This window comes from Salvelinus alpinus, chromosome 17, assembly GCF_045679555.1.
Source record: "Salvelinus alpinus chromosome 17, SLU_Salpinus.1, whole genome shotgun sequence".
NCBI classification, from domain to species: domain Eukaryota; kingdom Metazoa; phylum Chordata; class Actinopteri; order Salmoniformes; family Salmonidae; genus Salvelinus; species Salvelinus alpinus.
Window position 1 is genome coordinate 27,707,436 of NC_092102.1, and position 21,271 is coordinate 27,728,706.

Below are 21,271 nucleotides of genomic sequence, written 5' to 3' on the forward strand. Positions count from 1 at the left end.
TGCACCTGTGTAATGGTCATGCTGTTTAATCAGCTTCTTGATATGCCACACCTGTCAGGTGCATGGATTATCTTGGCAAAGGAGAAATGCTCACTAACAGGGATGTAAACATATTTGTTCACAAAATTTGAGAGAAATAAGGTTTTGTGCATATGCAACACTTCTGGGATCTTTTATTTCAGCTCATGAAACATGGGACCAATACTTTACATGTTGCGTTTATATTTTTGTTCAGTGTCTTTTTCATTTGTTAGAGATGTCCACCAGCATAATACCAGACACTCTAATATTCACTGTTTTATCTGGTAAGAACACATTTTAATATACCGGCGCTGTTGAGTGGAACAAACTACCACAGCATCTCAAAGCCATACCAACCATAACCACTTTTCGCTGGCTAATGTGTGAACAATATAACCTTTTTTTGTTTGTATCTACAGTATGTAATTGTATTTATGTAAAAAATAAGGACCACAATAGAAATAAGTCCCCGATTTTATTGTGCAATCCTGGTCACTTTTAAAAATCTTTGTACCGTGTGGATATATGAATGTTTTTAAACTGACAAATAAAATCAATCAATCCAAACTGTGCAGTGGCCATTTGATGAATGGAAAGAGGCATTATAAAACACCAAAAAGTTGAATGACATTCTGAGATTGTCAAGCCAAGCCTTCGATACTGGGTAGGCATACAAGGTAGGGAGGGATGTATTTTCCGTTAGTCGAGATTTACATAGCCTATTTATTGTGGTGTTGAAAACGCAAACCATGATATTGAAGCACCCAAAGTCGGTATGCTTTGTTTATTGGTTGTTTGAAAAATGTGTCGCATATATTTAATATAATTATAAACATGGCATCAAGATGTTGAAAATATAATGTCTCCCTAGCCTAGCTGATCATTGTCTGCAGCCGGCTCTGATTATAGTGTAGGCCTAATGAAACAGGGAGAGTGAGAAATAAGACCCCTCTTATGACTGTGATGGAACATTTTATTGGTTGTGCTTTTCTAATAACCAATTTCTGTGTTCATGCATGTGACTGATTGAACGAAACCTCATTATCAGTATCTGCAATTTGGCAGTACGCCCAGAACCTTGTTTTGAGAAAGGGATATCTCAGTTTCAAGGTCTCAGCTTGGAGAGAAGAAGCCTCGTGAGGTATTGGTCAGTCACATGAATGAACCAAACATTAATTATGAATTAATTATGAATGATGAATAAGCTAAATCATGCAAATATAACTTGTCTGTGTAATTATATAAGCGATTTAACGGGACAGCCCTAGCGGAGCTCACTTCAGGCCGATACTTTATGCATCTAAGTTTGACTGTGACCTCTCCAGCATGCTGTTAATAAAAAAAGGATTAATTTAAGATTGACTTTGTGTCCCTGTGTAGAATTTCCACGACATGACATTCATTTGTTCAAGATTTCAATAAAGGGTATGCAAAACATATTCTAAATAATCTTCAATATTCTGCAAACACATCATGACAACAAATTTTTTCAACAACATTTATAAGAGAGATTCTTCTGAAGGTGCTTTCAACTGTCAGTTTGTATTGTTCTTCTATATCCAATATTTGAGATCAGTTGTCAGATCAGAGGTAAGTTGAGATAAAACACAAACAAAAAAACAAAATCACAGAGAATCCCAAATTGCTATAGACCAGCTGAATTGAAAGTAACATACATTAAAAAAAATGGTATTAAAATACATTTGATTGGTTGATTGAAATGATATGGATGACCAATTTCTTTCCAATATACAATGTCACCCACTCCATGCATGCAAAACAAACTTCAGTTATGTTTTAGTTATTTATCTTTTACCATACATCAGGCTCTTTCTATCAATAAATTGTTTTTTAACTGTGTAACAAAGTTATTTATTTTGTATCTGAGTTGCATGTATTACCCTACAGCTGGTGCCTCTCATGCACTACTTTTTGTGGTTGCCAAACTGTACAGCCATCCTGTTGCTGACACAGCGGAAGGTGGCCGGCACCACCTCCCAGTAGTTGATTGGGTTATCAAAGAGACTGATCCCGTTGTAGTAAGTCTTCTTGACACCAAAGCCGTTAGGGCAGAAGTCATTCACGTCAACCTGGCTGATGTTATTGGAGTGAAGGTAGACTACCTATTTAAAAACATTACATATATCAACTGTTATCATCATAAAAACATAACATAACATAGCAAGTGAAATCACCAATGTTTATACTTAATACAAACATTACAGATATACATTTTTAGCAACTTAACATAACAAGTGAAATCAGCAATGTTGATGTGATTGATGCTGCTTCACAAACCCCCTCCACACTTTACCTGCAGGTACTTCATTCCAGCAAGGCCTCCAGGGACATTGGGGATCCGGTTGTTCTCTAGATGCAGCTCTCTCAGGTTTTGCAGGTAGTACAGGCTGCCATGCTCAATGTGACGAATGTGATTGTAGCCTAGACCCAACCTAACACACACACACACACACACACACACACACACACACACACACACACACACACACACACACACACACACACACACACACACACACACACACACACACACACATCGAAATCAAGTGATTGATGAGACAATGAAGGGTAAACCCACTAGAGGGTGCTACTATCACAATGATTCCAGACATTATTTATTTTGTGCAACTTGGACAATGACTCTTCCTTTATGCTGTTGTTACTTATATGCTTTTTTTTTGTTTTTGTATTTTCTCCCCTTTTTCTCCCCAATTTCAATCTTGTCTTATCGCTGCAACTCCCCAACTGGCTCGGGAGACAAAGGTTGAGACATGCGTCCTCCGAAACATGACCCGCCAAACTGCGCTTCTTAATTAACACCCGCCCACTTAACCCGGAAGCCAGCCGCACCAATATGTCAGAGGAAACAGTTCACCTGATGACAAAGGTCAGCCTGCAGGTGCCTGGCCTGCCACAAGGAGTCGCTTGAGCGCGATGAGCCAAGTAAAGCCCCCCGGCCAAACCGTCCCCTAGCCCAAACGACACTGGGCCAATTGTACGCCGCCCTATGGGACTCCCGATCATGGCCGGTAGTGATACAGCCCGGGATCGAACCCATGTCTGTAGTGATGCCTCTAGCACTGTGATGCAGTGCTTTAGACATCTGCGCCACCTGGGAGGCCGCTGTTTATTTTCTACATATTTTTTTAACATTTTAAGATAAGTAGTGAACATCTACAGCATTCATAAACTCCTCATAAATTCATAATTAGATGGAGTTTTAGAAACTCTCCGACATTGAACACCCTCTTGTAAAGCTACGTACCTGTGCAAACTCTCATATTGTCTTAGGTCTTCTAGTTCAATGGCTTGAATTTGATTGTGATCCAAATGCAACTCATGTAGACCCTCAGGGAGATCTAGATGGAGAGGGAAAACAGGTGACCGCTTGATTCAAAGGACTTTCAGTGGAAATATGTGGCAAGTAGCAATGAAACAAATATTGCCCTGCAGAACACTCCAAAGAAAATTATTATAAAGGTTGTCACGTTTTCTACCTTTAGGGATGCCTGTGAGTTTTGCCTCAGAAATGCGAAGGAAGGTAAGTTTAAGTCCATCAAAGGCTCCGGGCTCAAAACCACTGTTCTGAATAGGATTCCTCCCCATCTCTGAGGAAGAAAAATATGTGTTTTAAGTCAATGCCACAACCTGCTCCAGTACTCAAGCGGCTAGACTTACACTTCAAAGACATTAAGATGTTAGATGTGTTATGGTGTTTCCAAACAGAAAAAAACAGTTGCTAATGTTTAATCTGGTGCTAACACATAGTAAATCTGGCCTAAGGTCTTTTATAACTATAGCTTGCCATCTCACCAATGCAATTCATGCTGCGCAGGCCAGAGAAAGCCCCAGATGCCACCCTCTTGATATGGTTGTCGTGGATGCGCAGCTCCACCAGGGAAGAGGGCAGGTTCTTGGGCACGGCCGTCAGCTGGTTGTGGGAGAAGTAGAGCTTGTGCATCCTTTTGAGGGGCATGAAGGCCCGAGGGTGCACCCTGGAGATTTTGTTATTCACCAACACCAGAGCCTGAGAAAGGAGGCATAGGTCATGAGGAGACCAGCCACCCCTACCCAAAATAAATGTGTTATATACAGTTAATTCTTGAACTGCGATGGCATTTAGGCATGGAATTTTGGAAAATATGAACTTTTTATTTAAATGTATTTGTGTACATCTTTCCATTATAAATCAGCTAATATGGCAGCTTAATTACTTTAAATATGTTTTACCATTAGGATACCATTGTGCCACCAATAGGAGTAGTAACACCAATGATGCTAAAACCAATGAGACATTTTTGGTTATTGAGGATTTTCTTAAATGGGGCCACAGATCCTCAAATGTAAGGTCATTAACCCTTTAAAAAACAATTTACTAAAATGATATGATTAATACTTTTGCTCACAGTGTTATTTCCCTTCATTTGAATCGAGTAACACCAAGTGACACTTTTGATTTAGCCACCCCAAATTATCAATGGAATCCTTAAATTTGTGACATAGTGAAAGGGTGTGATTAGCTAATAATTTTCTTTAATATATGTACCCCTCCCCCGATAGGAGTTTGCCACTGGAGGGAATGCTGAAGGTCCTTGTAAATCTTTGTAATGAGTGATTTTCAAGGCGGTAACACCAATGACATACAACTGAGGGAGAGACATTATACTAGTAAAAAATAGCCTTCTTTGTTTGTATTGATCTATACAATACTATTAAATAATTTTGTTCACTTTCTATTTTTGAAAAGAACAGATGGATATCTCTAAATCCCCAAAACATGTCACCACAACTCTGCACATCACTACTGGCACAAACCAATTTGCTTACCCTAAGTACTTTAAACAATGCATGAACATAAAGTTTTGCAGTATAAAGGACTTGCATTATTGTTAATATAAATATATTAGTTCAATATACACAAAAACATGTATGATGTGTAACTCTTTGTCATTTGAAAGTGCTTTTCATGGTTGCAAATGCAAGGGACGCAAATGCCACCACAATTCAAGAACAACCCATATATTATACAATGTATAATTTGAAGACACGTCATTAAAAATATGCCTCTTTTTAGTTAGGATACTGAAAGGGTGTGCTACGATGAAGAAAGCAAAGACAGATAAGTGACGTTTCTTTCTATTGAAATGCCAGAACTCTCTTCCACCATTTGTGTTTTGACTGTTGGTGCTCACATAGAGGTTACTGAGTCCCTTGAAGTCATTCTCTCTTATCTCAGTGATCTGGTTGCTTTGAAGGTCCAGGAGCCTGGTCTCCGGGGGGATGTCATATGGCACATAGTGTAAACCTGCGGATAGAAACTACAAGATTAACTTACCTGCTTTATTTTATACACTTTACCACATTCTGTCAGTTCACAATGATAAGAAATCAGTTGCAATATAATATATTGTGTTATTGCTTCTTTACATTTTTTATAAAAATCTATGAATCATGACAATATCAAACACACACAGTGTGTTCTCACTCTTAAGGTTATATGAGGATAAATCCACAAGTTAGAATTTATCGTCATGCTGTAATTTGGTCAATGCTGAGTAATGCTCTGGGCTGTGGTTTGTACCCATACAGTATATTGTTGTTTATGTGTGAGCTCAGCTGTCACCATATAATTAAGAAGAAACCAGATGGCCATGATTCCACGTAGCACTAAAAAGCAACGTGCAGATGTGCGACTGCTGGCTACACATTAACAATTGTGTGTTCAGTGTAAAGAATCATTTGGAGACAATATGATATTATAATATTATGACATTGTATCTCTTCACCCACCCAAGTCAGAGCACTGCACAACATTCTGGTTACACTGACAGCCGAATGGGCAAGTAGGCTGTTCTGGTTTAGAGTATTCCTCAACCGCTGAGCCTTCCTCTTCATCGTTCATCATCATCATCATCATCAGCCCCTCTACATCGATGCTCTTCCCAAAGTCCAATAAGCCCTTCTGCTCAAAGGGCAGGGCCACAGAGGCGGTGGGAAGAGGGGTGGCACACAGCAGGAGAAGGACAACAGAGAAGGGAAGCATGGCTAGGCCTTTAGTTGAAGAGAAATTACAAGGGGAAGACAAAAAAGCACACAGAAATGAGCAGCAGTCTATTAAGTGTCACAGTTATGAATTCAGCAACTATCTAGCTATAATTCCTGTAGCCTACAATTGGAGAGTTGCCCACACACACACACACGCTATGCTGCCCTACAAATGCAAAACACAGTAACTACGTAACTCCAATGTTTCTGATACTCCATGATATATTCTGATCAACTGGCTTGTTCTTGTGTCAGGAAACTAAATACCACATTATTCAGATAATATACCTGGCCATTACAACAGATCAAATATTTTTGACCAAATTCGTAGTTACTGGGTTTTGCCTTTGTAGGGCAGTATAACTAGCATTGTGTTACAGTTCACTCCTCCAGTCCAGAGTAATCTCATTGTCAACATTGCCACTCCAGAGCAAAAGCCAGTCCAAAAGCAATTGTAGCCAGTGACAAAGCATGAAATACACTCTGGCTTTCATACATCTATTTGTTAGGCTTCAATCTCAAGATGTGATCTATCATATCTGTCATAGGCGTTCTCTCTTAAAAGCCAATCTTATTCTTCCCATCAATTTTGTGGTTGGTATAAGAGGCAGTAAAATCATGGACCATGGATACTATGTGGTCTTTGAGTCTGTAACTATGACATCTGCTCTCATTAATTATTTGCTTTTAGCTGAGGCTGTGGCTTCTTTAATTTATGCATTAAAATTGTAAAATCTCAGATCCAGTAACATATAGCAAAAGACAATTCCGGCATTACATATAAGTCTGTGTAATATAGTACAATATAGTACAGTGTGTGTGATCTGTCAATATTTATTAGCAGGATTGTAATGCAAACTATCAATAGATGCCCTAAGGTCATTTGGGATAATCTCAGATAAACCTTCAGCTAGAAGATTCTTGATGAAAATAAGAACATTGAAATGGTTTGTTCTTCAAAGAGGGTTTTCCATGTGAGCAAAGAGCCTTTGCTGTGGAACTGGAGTTTGGCATTTCCTTGCCTTGCCACGTGTTGTGAAAGGCCTACTCCCTCCCTTAGCACTCCCACATCCTTTACCACAGTAAGGCCCCAGAAGCCACATAACTGGCTGGTCTCAGGCAAGGTTTTTTATAGACCCTCTCTGTCATAGCACTCTTTCCCCCAAACATTATCTATATCAGCAGAGTGTCAAATCTCTAAATACACGAGAATCTCTAAATACATTGCATGAGATGTATGATGTTCACAATAATTACTTATTTGCTTAGTCGATCATTTTGTAATAGACTTGTCTCCCTGCAGCGAGCCCTTTAACTACAGTATGGGGTGGCTCTGAGTTTTTAATGTTTGTGAAATTATCCTCATCTTTGTTCTGTTACAAGATCCATTTATTAAACATGGCCAATAAAAGGAATATAGAATGTGTAGACAAGGTAGGGTTGTGTTGCCCCCAGAAGGCTTAAACAAATTATTCAAAGCTAAATAGTCCATTTCAAATGTCAAATATTACTTTAACAATCAATCTTTTTTCAAATGCAGAATGTTAAACCAACTGTGGAACTGTAGAATAAAGCTGTAGATTATAGTCCTCCTATTGTAAACCATACTGAATATACTATTATCTGTAGGTCAAGAAACTCAAATAGAAGCTCAAATATATTTACTAAGACACTTACCGTTGCAGTTCTTGGAAAAACAAAAAATTATTTACTAAATAAATGAAAGGTACAAATAAATGAAATAAGGATGAATTCAACCTCAAAGTGATATACAGGATACGTGTTTTATTCCATGTGATGATCCTTTATCTGTGAATCCGTCTGTCAGCAGAGTCAGAACTCTGCACAGTACCTGTTAAAAACCACAGAAGTAGTTACCAAAAGGAAAAAAACAAGTATTTTAAGCCATAACCCAAAATTGGTCCAGTCCCCTTTTCATTGCTGCTTCATTGTGTGTTTGTGCGTGTGTCTGACAGAAAGAGAGAGAGAGAGAAAGGGAGAGAGATTTGAGTTATTTTAAACTTATTTTGATTCAACGTTTGAGATCTATATACATACATTTTTATTTAAGCTACTGTATAAGGCCAAAATAAAATAAAAAGTACTATCACAGCACTAATAGGGCAAATACAAAATCCACTATGAATAAAATATCCCGCAACACTCTACCCAGTGCTACACAGGCAGATTATTTGAGGTACTAAGACTATTTACAGTTACCATAGACAATGACCAGCAATTATCTAAGATCTTTTATTTTCACAATTTTTCATTACACAAGTTTGTCACAAAGTTGAAACAGTTGTACAAACAACAAAACAGTGAGTTTAGTATAGAGGGCACCTGGACATTTAGGCTCTCACTACTGTCAAGTAGCTACCTGTGTTTCCCTTGGTAACCCCACATTATTTTTCTTTCAATACATGCTACTGTATCAAGCAAGGTCAAAGTCACAAGTAAAACCTAGAACTGCTTTACATAGTGAAGCTTTAAAACAGGAAAAACACACACAATCGCTCTCATTCATTGTGATAATGAAGCCCACTGACAAAGGGCTGGTTGCATAAACATTGCCCTAGAATTATGGTCAGACTTAGGATAGAAGTCTAATTTCATCTGTTGCATAATGCTTGGGTGTCATAAGTCTGACTAAGCTAATCACAATCAGAGACGGACTCAGAGGAAATTATGTAATGAGAAACGCAGACAAGGTGTAACCCAGGACAAACTGACGTGGGGGTGGGAGAAATGGGTGAAAAGGAAGGAGGGAGGTGAGGAAGGGGGGGGGTACTAGTAATCTTCATGGTGGTAATCTTCCTCGTAACTCTGCGGCCGTAGTATGATGCTGTGGTAGGTCTTGATGCAGGAGAGGGCGGTGGGCGGGATGAGGCGCCGGTCAATCAGGTTGTACTCCAGGTGAACGGAGACTAGGGGCGAGTCGTCACTCAGGCGCATGTCACACAGAGAGTTCAGAGGAACGTATCTGCAGGGAGGAAAGAAAAAGATAGACATTCAGTCACCACCGACAGAAAGACAGATACTCAGACAAGACAGAACAACCTTTGATCCGACTAAAGGAAATAACGACTGAGAGAGAAACATAAATTACACGTTGAGATTCACAATAGCAATTTCAGATCTGAATGTGCCATTATGGTTAGTGGCAACTGTGCTCTTCTCAAAGTTGTTTCATCTCCCAATGGGAGGAAGAGGACTGTATCAAGCAAGATTAAAGTCACAAGTAAAACCTAGAATTGCTTTATAGAGTGAAGTTAGTTACGTTAGATAATGTTGCGGCCGCGTTACCTGACAACGTTGCGGCTGAGTTACCTGATAACATTGCGGTTGATCTACCTGATAACATTGCGGTTGATCTACCTGATAACGTTTTGGTTGAGTTACCTGATAACGTTGTGGTTGAGGCGGAGGAGGTGCAGGCTCTTGAGCTTCAGTAGCCCCCTAGGGATGGAGTGAAGCTGGTTGTGGTCCAGCAGGAGTTCAGTCAGAGAGTTGTACAGGCCCAGGAAGGAGACATCATCAATGCCGTCGTTGGCCAGACTGTTGTGGGACAGATGAAGAAGGTCCAGTCCCGGTTTAATGTGGCCAAACACGTAGCCAGGGATCCGCTCGATCTGGTTGTGGTGCAGGTGGAGCTGCTGTAGGCCCACAGGGAGGAAGGAGGGAACATGCACCAGCTTATTGTGCGACAGGTCCAACGACTCCAACTTTCTGAAATGGTAGGGAAAATACAGGGAGATCTTTTGCTCAATATGTGGAAAGTTTCGAAGACATGAAGAGATAGAAGGTAATGTACTGTATTATGTCTCCAGTTAAAAGGGGACTTTTTCAATCTTAGGACTATATTTCGAGTCCACCTTTTCTTTAGAAGGCTGGTTCAATGTTTCCCTTTTCTCCATCTTTCACCAGAGGGTTCCATCATATCCACCACATTTGTCTCACAACATTGTAGGAGTTTCAAACCACTAAGAGCCTTAACACAAAGGCCGTTGGCCAGCAGTCCCTCCCTTTGGGCTTGACTCTCTACAACCTATCATAAAGCTGGACTGTGTCTGCTGCGCCGCTGTCTAGCCAGCCACATCAGCATGCCCCAAAACAATGTCCTCCATGGCTTTGTCCTCTATTCTCTTGTTTTTCCTTTTCTCCTTTTTCTTCTAAGATGCAATTAAAATGATATTTTCCTCTCGTTATTGCCAGGAAACTGGGAGACTAACACATGTACAGAGTGTCAGATGAATTACATCATTTAAACTTTTGATTAAGAATCCTGTATGCAATAATGTTGATGTTCATGCATTTTACAAAAACTTTAGTTAAAACAAATTATATTCAATGCATTCAAAAAATAAATACTGAGGTCACTTTTCTGCAAGATCAGAAATGGGAATAAAATGTGTTCCAACATTCCCTTCAAGGTGGCGCTCAAAACCAGAGTAAAAGTAATCTTTACACTGAACAATAACCTCCTAAATGCTGCAAAAGCAAGAATGGAGAGAGGTTGTTGGGACTTACAATAGGTGTATCCAGGCCCTTAGGGCTATGCGGTCCTCCCGGATCCTATTATGACTGAGATCTAGAAACCTGAGGTTGACGGTCTTGTTGAGGATCCCCTCATGCACCTCTTCTATTCTGTTATCCGACAGGTGAAGCGCCTGGGAATACAAACCGCAAAACCCTTTGAGTATTCGTGTTGTTAGGGGGGTGAGGGGGACCTACCTAGTCTACACACTACAGATTGGGAGTTAATAATATACAGTACATTCAGAAAGTATTCCGACCCCTTCACTTTTTCCACATTTTGTTACGTTACAGCCTTATTCTAAAATTGATTAAATTGTTTTCCCCCACATCAATTGTTTCCCCCCACATCAATACCCCATAATGACAAAGCAAAAACTGTTTTTTAGAAATGATAGATTTTTTGTTGTTGAAAACTACAAAAACAACAACATCTTGGTGATGATGCTACAAGTTTGGCACACCTGTATTTGAGGAGTTTTTCTGCAGATCCTCTCAAGCTCTGTCAGGTTCGATGGGGAGGGTCACTGCACAGCTATTTTCAGGTCTCTCCAGAGATGTTCGATTGGGTTCAAGTCCGGGCTCTGGCTGGGCCACTCAAGGACATTCAGAGACTTGTCCCGAAGCCACTCCTGTATTGTCTTGGCTGTGTGCTTAGGTTTGTTGTCCTGTTGGACGTTGAACCTTCGCTCCAGTCTGAGGTCCTGAGCGCTCTGGAGCAGGTTTTCATCAAGGATCTCTGTACTTTGCTCCGTTCATCTTTCACTCGATCCTGACTAATCTTCCAGTCCCTCCCGCTGAAAAACATCCCCACAGCATAATGCTGCCACCACCATGCTTCACCGTAGGGATGGTGTAAGGTTTCCACCAGACGTGATGCTTGGCATTCAGGCCAAAGAGTCTTGGTTTCATCAGACCAGAGAATCTTGTTTCTCATGGTCTGAGAGTCCTTTAGGTGCCTTTTGGCAAACTACAAGAGGGCTGTCGTGCCTTTTACTGAGGAGTGGCTTCCGTCTGGCCACTCTACCATGAAGGCCTGATTGGTGGAGTGCTGCAGAGATAGTTGTCCTTCTGGAAGGTTCTCCCATCTCCACCGAGGAACTCTGGAGCTCTGTCAGAGTGACCATCGGTCAACTCGCTGACCAAGGCCCTTCTCCCCCGATTGCTCAGTTTGAACGGGCAGCCAGCTCTAGGAAGAGTCTTGGTGGTTCCAAACTTCTTCCATTTAAGAATGATGGAGGCCAGTGTGTTCTTGGGGACTTTCAATGCTGCAGACATTTTTTGGTACCCTTTCCCAGATCTGTGCCTCGACGCAATCCTTTCTCGGAGCTCTACGGACAATTCCTTCGACCTCATGGCTTCGTTTTTGTTCTGACATGCATTGTCAACTGTGGGACCTTATATAGACATGTATGTGCTTTTCCAAATCATGTCCAATCAATTGAATTTACCACAGGTGGATTCCAATCAAGTTGTAGAAACATCTCAAGGATGATCAATGGAAACAAGATGCACCTGAGCTCAATTTCGAGTCTCATAGAAAAGGGTCTGAATACTTATGTAAATAAGATATTTCAGTTTTTTAAATTTGTATAAATATGCAAAAAATTCTAAAAACCTGTTTTCACTTTGTCATTATGGGGTATTGTGTGTAGATTGATGAGGGGAAATAAATGTAATCAGTTTTAGAGTAAGGCTGTAACGTAACAAAATGTGAAAAAGTCAAGGGGTCTGAATACTTTCTGAATGCACTGTATGTGCACGCAATTACCAAATTACCAAATTACCAAAAATAATATCTTTAGTCAAACATCTGAAACCTCTCATAGTCTGTGGACTATTCCAAAACCTATTTCAAATAAGGTGATGTTTCAAATGTCTGAGAGCTATGCTCCTTTGTATGACTGAGGCTACTGCATATCATTGGCTCCTGCATGCTCACTACAGTGACATCACAGGCACCTCGTCCAATCACTGACCTGCAGGGTCACAGGAAGCCCAGAGGGGATGGCCCGGAACTTGTTGTCCTCCAGTCGCAGATAGATGAGTTTCTTAAGGGGCCGGAAGGTCAAAGGTGACACATTCCCATCGTGGAAGTGGTTGTCCTCAAGCTCCAGTGTCAGCAATTTGGACAAACCTGAGGAGAGACACATTTTCAAATCCCAACATGACAATATCAACATATAATATCAACATACAATAATCCAATGTAATTTGACTTGTTTTGCTGATTTTCGTTGCTAAATGAGTTACGCCAACAATGCTAATGTGCTAATCTGCACATCCTATCTGAGGTCACTTGAAATAGTACTGTAGGTGCTCAGATGCAAGCTAAGCTTGAACAAACAAAGCTTTGTACATATACTCTCTCTCTCTGTAAACTCCACCTTTCTATACCTTTAAAGCTGCTAGGTGTGAGGCCCAGGATCTTGTTGTCATTGATCTTAAGCTCCACCAGGGATGGCGGTAGAATCGAGGGGACTTTGGTCAGATTGTTGCCGTCTAAATTCAGCCTCCTCAGCTGGGTCAGGTTCTGAAACAAGCCAAGAATCTCCACACATTAGAACATTAGAGTGCTAAGCGTGATTTAACCAGTGTCCCTCTCTCTCTCACGGCCAAGCTCAAGAACTGCAATGTTACCTTACACCTATGACATGGGCCTTATACCAGTATAACCTGTGTACCTACCAGTTGAATAATCTATGCAAGTATTATACCCTGTAACAGGCTAGTAGGCTTAGTACACAATAGTATTTTTCAATGGTGCAGGAATAATATGATTTTTCCCAGCAATGGCAGTTCTCCCAGTGGTGATTTGATTGAATTCCACCCTATGTCTTATTCATGAAGTGCTTTTTGTGACGTGTTTTGTTATCAAGTCTGTCCAACTCTGAGATGTACTGCAAGCAAAGTAGTTAATAAACACTAATGCTCTCTCAAGGGAATTTTTAGTACGGTGAGCTCCTGGCATCAGGGACTGACACCTTAGTGGGAACAAGTGCATTTAAAAAATATACATTTTATTTTATTTAACCTTTATTTACCTAGGCAAGTAAGTTAATAGTAAGTAGTAATAGTAAGTAAGCCAAACCCTAACGACACTGGGCCAATTGTGCGCCACCCTATGGGACTCCCAATCACGGCCGGTTGTGATACAGCCTGGAATCGAACCAGCGTCTGTAGTGACGCCTCTAGCACTGAGATGCAGTGCCTTAGACCGCTCCACCACTCGGGAGACCGCTGCGCCACTTAGGACGCCTTGCGAGTTGTGGCTTGTCTGTTGACCGACAATATTCCCAGGTTCATTGCAACAGCTAATTGACATTCACCTCGATGGGGCCAAATTAAACTTCTGTTCTTATAAGCTACCCGGGAGACAGCAAAAGTTCTAGCAGTCCAACTACAAGATGGATCATTTTGTTTAAATATTAGGCACTACCTATAACTTAAATGACTGTGACATGCACATACCTGTACTATTCTGTAACACCACACTGTGACATAACATGATTAAATTCTATCATAACAGGCTGAGAGTAATCCAGGTAATGCAGCATGATAAGGGTCAATAGAGCCCTGAAGTAACATGAGGCTGAGATGTGTAGGTGGGTCTGGGAGCGCAGTAGAGTTCCAACTGGAACTAAAGCCAAATGTGTTGACATGAATGATGCTCTCAGACTCACCTGGAACAGGTCAGGGCTGATGGAGGAGTCGTCCAGCTTGTTCTTGCTCAGGTCCAGCCACTCCAGGTTGGGTAGCCCAGCCAGCGCCCGGGGAGGGATCTTATTGATCTTATTGTCTGATAAAAGAATAGAACACAAGCTGACCCAGTTTCCTCAAACCAAGAAAGGCCTGGGTCCACATGCCATTGCACCTGCCTTAATGTTTATGCAGTATCTTTGTGTACAAAATATGTTTATATATGCAACTGTGTAAACACCGCAAAGGACATTTGATTGCATTGAAGCACACAACGGTAAATCCTTTGCCTTCCCGAAATTCCAACTTATTAAACATAGTTACCCATTTTAGTGAGCCTGAACTCAGATTCTTGTCCCCCCTCTTGACTCTGCTAATTGTCCCTGTAAGTAACATGTGAGATCTCTGTATATCCTCACCTGCCAGATAGAGGGTCTTGACCCCCTGGTCTGAGAGGATGGGGATGTGGACCATGCCAGTGCTGCCACAGGCGATCAGAGACTCCGAGAGCAGGCAGCCAGCAGGGAGAGACTCCATGATGCTGTGTCTCCTGGGGAATGTGACCACAGCACGTCCCGGCCCCCTCGCCATGGGTCTCCTAGTGGTGGTAGTAGCCAGTCGGCCAGTCGCCATGGTGACTGGTCTCCCCATTGGTGCCAACCTCATGGTGGGTTTTCCGTTGGCCCTGATGATATAATCGTCATCGTCGTCATTATCATCATGCTCGCTGTGGTCATGGTCATCGTGATCGTCATCATCGTAGGGAAGGTACGGAAGGCCGTCTTTGTTTATCTTCGGGTCACGCCTCTTGGCCACAGGGACCTCGGTCTTCCTGACTTTTGTTTTCACAGCCATTTCCTGTTTCTTCACAGACACGTTTTGTTTCTTCACTGCTACTTCTTGCTTTTTGTTCTGGGTGGCCACGGATTTCACAACAGTAACCTGTACAACATAGACATCACACACAAAATATATTAAATTATATATATTCAATTCCTCAAAAAATCCCTGTCAGTCAATACTCAGTCATAGGCAAAACATTAATACAATAGTCAAAGCATTGTTAGTTCATCTGCTGTGCAGTTCCTATAGCATTGCCCTCTTCATTTTCCCATGGGCACCATTGGGTGGGCACCCACCACTTTCGCTGGAGTAACATGCCGCTCCTCCTTCTTCTGACGTCCTGCTCCTCCTTCTTCTGATGTCCTTTGGAGACTCTTCTTCTGCTTTGGAATCCCCTCTTTCTTCTCTGCATTAGGGGAGGGTTTCTTGGCTTTGGGAGCCACCGTCTGCTGGTTATTTGAACCTGAGGAAGAGGGCAATATATGTTACATTCATATTTATACAGTATATACAGTACCAGTCAAAAGTTTGGACACACCTACTCATCACAGGGTTTCCCTTTATTTTTACTATTTTCTACATTGTAGAATGGTAAAGACACCAAAACGATGAAATAACACATATGAATTCATGTAGTAACCAAAAAAAGTGTTAAACAAATCAAAATATATTTTATATTTGCCTTGATGACAGCTTTGCACACTCTTGGCATTCTCTCAACCAGCTTCATGAGGTAGTCAACTGGAATGCATTTCAATGAACAGGTGTGCCTTGTTAAAACTTCTTATGGCTGCAGAGGCAGTATTGAGTAGCTTGGATGAAAGGTGCACAGAGGTGCCCATAGTAAACCGCCTGCTCCTCAGTCCCAGTTGCTAATATATGCATATTATTATTTGTATTGGATAGAAAACACTCTGAAGTTTCTAAAACTGTTTGAATGATATCTGGGAGTATAACAGAACTCATATGGCAGTCAAAAACCTGAGAAAAAATCCAAACAGGAAGTGGGAATTCTGAGGTTGGTCGATTTTCAACCAAGACCCTATTGAATACACAGTGGGATATGGATGAGTTTGCACTTCCTACGGCTTCCACTAGATGTCAAAGTCTGTAGAACCTTGTCTGATGCCTCTACTGTGAAGTGGGGCCGAAGGAGACAGGAATTAGTCAGGTCTATCATGACCTGACCGCGCGTTCACATTAGAGGGAGCTCTGTTCCATCGCACATCTGAAGTCAATGTAATTCTCCGGTTGGAACGTTACTGAAGATTTATGTTAAAAACATTCTAAAGATTGATTCAATACATCGTTTGACATGTTTCTACTGACTGTTACGGAAATTTTTGACATTTCGTCTGCTTTTAGTGAATGCGCTTCCTGACTTTGGATTTGTTTACCAAACACGCAAACAAAAATAGCTATTTGGACATAAATGATGGACATTACCGAACAAAACAAACTTTTCTTGTGGAAGTGGGAGTCCTGGGAGTGCATTCCAACGAAGATCAGCAAAGGTAAGTGAAGATTTATAATGTTTTTTATGAGTTTTGTTGACTGCACAATTTGGCGGGTAACTGTATGGCTTCTTTTTGAGGCTGAACGCTGTTCTCAGATTATTGAATATTGTGCTTTTGCCGTAAAGCTTTTGAAATCTGACACAGCGGTTGCATTAAGAACAAGTGTATCTTTAATTCTATGTAAAACATGTATCTTTCATCAAAGTTTATGATGAGTATTTATGTTATTTGACGTGGCTCTCTGCAACTTCTCGAGATATTTTGGAGGCATTTCTGAACATGGCGCCAATGTAAACTGAGGTTTTTGGATATAAATATGAACTTTATCGAACAAAACATATATGTATTGTGTAACATGAAGTCCTATGAGTGTCATCTGATGAAGATCATCAAAGGTTAGTGATTAATTATATCTCTATTTCTGCTTTTTGTGACTCCTGTCTTTGGCTGGAAAAATGACTGTGTTTGTCTGTGATTTTGAGGTGACCTAACATAATCGTTTGTGGTGCTTTCGCTGTAAAGCCTATTTGAAATCGGACACTTTGGTGGGATTAACAACAAGATTACCTTTAAAATGGTATAAAATACATGTATGTTTGAGGAATTTTAATTATGAGATTTCTGTTGTTTGAATTTGGCGCCCTGCACTTTCACTGGCTGTTGTCATATCATCCCGTTAACGGGATTGCAGCCATAAGAAGTTATTAAAAGTTAATTTTGTCACAGTTTCTGTGTTATTTGATTGTTGTTTCCTTAGGTTACCGCTGGAGGGCACCCTTACCCTGTTTTCTAGTTTCCAGGTTACCCTGATTATTACTTATTGGATTCACCTGTGTTTAATTACCTTCTCTGTTCACCTGGTTGCCTTGTCATTTAGGTTCCTCAGGTGGCCTGTATCTTTGCTTAGGTCTAATGTTTTATTTGTGTGGTCTTGTACGGTTGCCTTGTTTCTGTTAAGACTCTAAGTAAATGTTCTGGATTTACCCTTACCTCTGCTTGCTGTGTTTCTCTGTGCCTGGGTTCGAGTTCGTACTAGCATCAGTGTTACAAATTTGTGGAATTTCTTTCCTTTTTAATGTCAATCAGTCAATCAGTTGTGTTGTGACAAGGTAGGGGTGGTATAAAGAAGATAGCCCTATTTTGTAAAAGACCAAGTCCATACTATGGCAAGAACAACTCAAATAAGCAAAGAAAAACGACAGTCCATCATTACTTTAAGACATGAAGGTCAGTCAAGCTGGAACATTTCAAGAACTTCATAAGTTTCTCAACTGTTCAGAGGAGACTGGATGAATTAGGCCTTCATGGTCGAATTGCTGCAAAGAAACCACTACTAAAGGACACCAATAATAAGAAGAGACTTGCTTGGACCAAGAAACACGAGCAATGGACATTAGACCGGTGGAAATCTGTCCTTTGGTCTGATGTGTCCAAATGTGAGATTATTGGTTCCAACTGCCGTGTCTTTGTGAGATGCAGAGTAGGTGAACGGATGATCTCCACATGGGCAGTTCCCACCGTGAAGCATGGAGGTGTGATGGTGTGGGGGAGCTTTGCTGGTAACACTGTCTGTGATGCATTTAGAATTCAAGGCACACTTAACCAGTATGGCTATCACAGCATTCTGCAGCGATACTTCATCCCATCTGGTTTGGGCTTAGTGGGACTATCATTTGTTTTTCAACAGGACAATGACCCAACACACCTCCAGGCTGTGTAAGGGCTGTTTGACCAAGAAGCAGAGTGATGGAGTGCTGCATCAGATGACCTAGCCTCCACAATCACCCGACCTCAACCAAATTGAGATGATTTCGGATGTGAAGGAAAAGCAGCCAACAAGTGCTCAGTATATGTGGGAACTCCTTCAAGACTGTTGGAAAAGCATTCCAGGTGAAGCTGGTTGAGAGAATGGCAAGAGTATGGAAAGTTGTTATCAAGGCAAAGGCTGGCTACTTTGAAGAATCTAAAATATATTTTGATTTGTTTAACACTTTTTTTGGTTACTACATGATTCCATATGTGTTATTTCATAGTTTTGATGTCTTCACTATTATTCTACAATGTAGAAAATAGTCAAAATAAAGAAACCGTTGAATGAGCAGGTGTGTCCAAACTTTTGACTGGTACTGTATGTACACAATTCCATGCCCTGATCCGTCTGTACACTTTGTCAGCATGGACATTTCAACTAAAAAGCTGCCATTAAATATAATAGCCACAAATAAGATTACAATCCTTCCATAACAATCTACAACTTGAATGCCTACCGCCGCAGGGGACAGGGTGACAGCTGACAGTTCCCCTCTGACACTGGCACACGGAGCAGGGCTGAGGCGACCACATGGCCCTGTCAAACAGGAACATCCCATTCACCGAGCACTGCCCGCTGCCACCTGCAAGGCAGACAGAACAACAGACACACAAACACAGCATTACTCACCCAAACTACACATGATCCACAGATAAGGTCTACATTAAACTGATGCTAAATAAAACTATATGCACCACACTCTGTCTTTGAAAACTCAGTGCAGTTCTTTCTGAAGGATTGTGGACCACCCTTGACTTGGGAGAACACACTGTAATCACAAAAACTAGAAGCACTGTGAAGTATGCATGCATGTTGCCCCCACCATCCTTTTCCAAGAGCATGTTGAAAACTTACCAGGGAGGAGAGCATCATCAGTATTATCCGGTTCAGGTAAGTCAGCTGCTACCACGGAGTTGGAGCTCCTGGACTTCTTTGTTCTATGGCTAGGCTTCCCATCAATTAGTGAGGCTGCTGCATATAAGCAGAAAAATAGGAGCGCTAATCTGTTCATGGTCAGCTCTGCCATGGACTCTCTTGGTCAGCCTTCTTTTGGACAGAAACCTTTTCAAAGTGAGTGTGAGGAATCTCAACTCCTGAAGGGCTTTTATAGACTCTCACCCCCAGGACATGATTTTTGGCCACACACCCCAGAAAACCCCCAAAAGGTGAGAGGATAGAGGAGTGGTGAGAGGAAGCAGGGGAGTAAGTGAAAAAAATAAAAGGAAAAATTTTTCAGGACAAAGACCCCCTTTCATTCATCTTTAAGAAACCACCTACCTCTCCTCTCCACCCACAGCCCCTGGTATACCTAACAAACCAATAGGAGGTCCAGTCAGAGACTGCATATTGGAGGGAGACTGCATATTGGAGGTGTCAAATAATTACTGTGACGTCAACCAGCGGAGTGCTTTCTGACATCCCAAACAGACAGTTTATCTAAGGCCCATTCCCATTGGCCACGGGCCAGAAGAGGTATAGCCCGCTGTACGGTATGGCCAGAAAGGAAGAAAAAAAACTCTCCAAGCTCTCCAATCGGAGTCCAGCTGGAATGAAAGGTTGCTTTGTGTCCAACACCTCCCTAGCCCACCCCACCACCAACCACTACCAGCCAGCAGGACAGCGAGACACAGAGACCACACTCCTGAGAAATTCTTGGACTTTTCTCCCTCTGCTTTTCGACCCTGCTTGACCGCATTGTTTTCCCCCTGTAGTGTCACCAGGGCCTTGCATCTCTGTTTACACACACAATATTTGTAACTTTGACAACCAGAATATATGTCGACACTGTCGATTCATGTTTCCTGATATAGTACGTTTAGTATACATAAAAGCTTAACCTTATCTTTGAGTGGAGTGTGATATGATTGCAGCAACACTTACTGCATTCTGGACCACCTCTGTTACTGTCCGTCCGTACTATTTCTCCCAGTATGACCCCTGGTTGCATTTCATGTCTAATTTCTCAAAACCACATCCAATCATCCTACTCCTACTTCATTGTGATGTCCACATCCTGTTTGTGAGATTTAAAAAGGTGTGCCAGACACCAACTGCTCAGAGTGAGTAAATACCAAACACTCCTACATCATCCTGCTTATAGAAACAGACACCTGCAGACCTGCTGCATGGCCAACCAAAAGCAAAACAGACTGTCATTGGTGCCCCCCCTTGGTTTGTGCTGTGGTGGAGACCTTTGTGGGTTATACTCGGCCTTGTCTCCGGATTGTAATGTTGGTGGTTGAGGATTTCCCTCTAGTGGTGCGGGGGCTGTGCTTTGGCAAAGTGGGTGGGGTTATATCCTTCCTGTTTGGCCCTGTCCGGGGGTTTCTTCGGATGGGGCCACAGTGTCTCCTGACCGCTCCTGTCTCAGCCTCCAGTATTTATGCTGCAGTAGTTTATGTGTCGGGGGGCTAGGGTCAGTTGGTTACCTGGAGTACTTCTCCTGTCTTATCCAGTGTCCTGTGTGAATTTAAGTATGCTCTCTCTAATTCTTTCGTTCTCTCTTTCTCTCTGAGAACCTGAGCCCTAGGACCATATGTCAGGACTACCGGGCATGATGACACCTTGCTGTCCCCAGTCCGCCTGGCCTTGCTGCTATTCCAGTTTCAACTGTTCTGCCTGCGGTTACGGAACCCCTACCTGTCCCAGACCTGCTGTTTTCAACTCTTAATGATCGGCTATGAAAAGCCAACAGATTTATTCCTGATTATTATTTGACCATGCTTGTCATTTATGAACATTTTGAAAATCTTGGCGCTCTCTAATTTTCTCCTTCTCT

General features: G+C 41.6%; 2 protein-coding genes across 2 annotated transcripts; both read right to left on the bottom strand.

The window, feature by feature from the left end:
- Positions 1 to 553: 553 nt before the first annotated feature.
- Positions 554 to 8,249, bottom strand: bgna (biglycan a). Its single transcript, XM_071348329.1, has 8 exons — positions 7,765 to 8,249; positions 5,833 to 6,093; positions 5,235 to 5,347; positions 3,856 to 4,069; positions 3,540 to 3,650; positions 3,308 to 3,401; positions 2,336 to 2,474; positions 554 to 2,144 (listed from the first exon to the last, which is right to left on the bottom strand). The coding sequence occupies exons 2-8, from the start codon at positions 6,083 to 6,085 to the stop codon at positions 1,947 to 1,949; spliced, it is 1,122 nt and encodes a 373-aa protein (XP_071204430.1). The 5' UTR covers positions 6,086 to 6,093; positions 7,765 to 8,249; the 3' UTR covers positions 554 to 1,946.
- A 77-nt stretch (positions 8,250 to 8,326) lies between these two features.
- Positions 8,327 to 19,659, bottom strand: LOC139542645 (extracellular matrix protein 2-like). Its single transcript, XM_071348328.1, has 10 exons — positions 19,348 to 19,659; positions 18,950 to 19,075; positions 15,462 to 15,628; positions 14,742 to 15,264; positions 14,307 to 14,422; positions 13,021 to 13,156; positions 12,603 to 12,760; positions 10,618 to 10,757; positions 9,490 to 9,816; positions 8,327 to 9,070 (listed from the first exon to the last, which is right to left on the bottom strand). The coding sequence occupies exons 1-10, from the start codon at positions 19,517 to 19,519 to the stop codon at positions 8,878 to 8,880; spliced, it is 2,058 nt and encodes a 685-aa protein (XP_071204429.1). The 5' UTR covers positions 19,520 to 19,659; the 3' UTR covers positions 8,327 to 8,877.
- Positions 19,660 to 21,271: the final 1,612 nt, after the last annotated feature.

Coding starts and splice junctions, on each gene's coding strand:
- bgna (XM_071348329.1), bottom strand. CDS start 6,085: ATGCTTCCCTTCTCTGTTGTCCTTCTCCTGCTGTGTGCCACCCCTCTT. Junction 3,402..3,539: donor ACTCACAGGCATCCCTAAAG/GTAGAAAACGTG, acceptor CTCTCCATCTAG/ATCTCCCTGAGGGTCTACAT. Junction 2,475..3,307: donor CAATATGAGAGTTTGCACAG/GTACGTAGCTTT, acceptor TGTGTGTGTTAG/GTTGGGTCTAGGCTACAATC.
- LOC139542645 (XM_071348328.1), bottom strand. CDS start 19,519: ATGGCAGAGCTGACCATGAACAGATTAGCGCTCCTATTTTTCTGCTTA. Junction 19,076..19,347: donor TGATGATGCTCTCCTCCCTG/GTAAGTTTTCAA, acceptor TCTGCCTTGCAG/GTGGCAGCGGGCAGTGCTCG. Junction 9,071..9,489: donor CTCAACCACAACGTTATCAG/GTAACTCAACCA, acceptor TCCTCCCTGCAG/ATACGTTCCTCTGAACTCTC.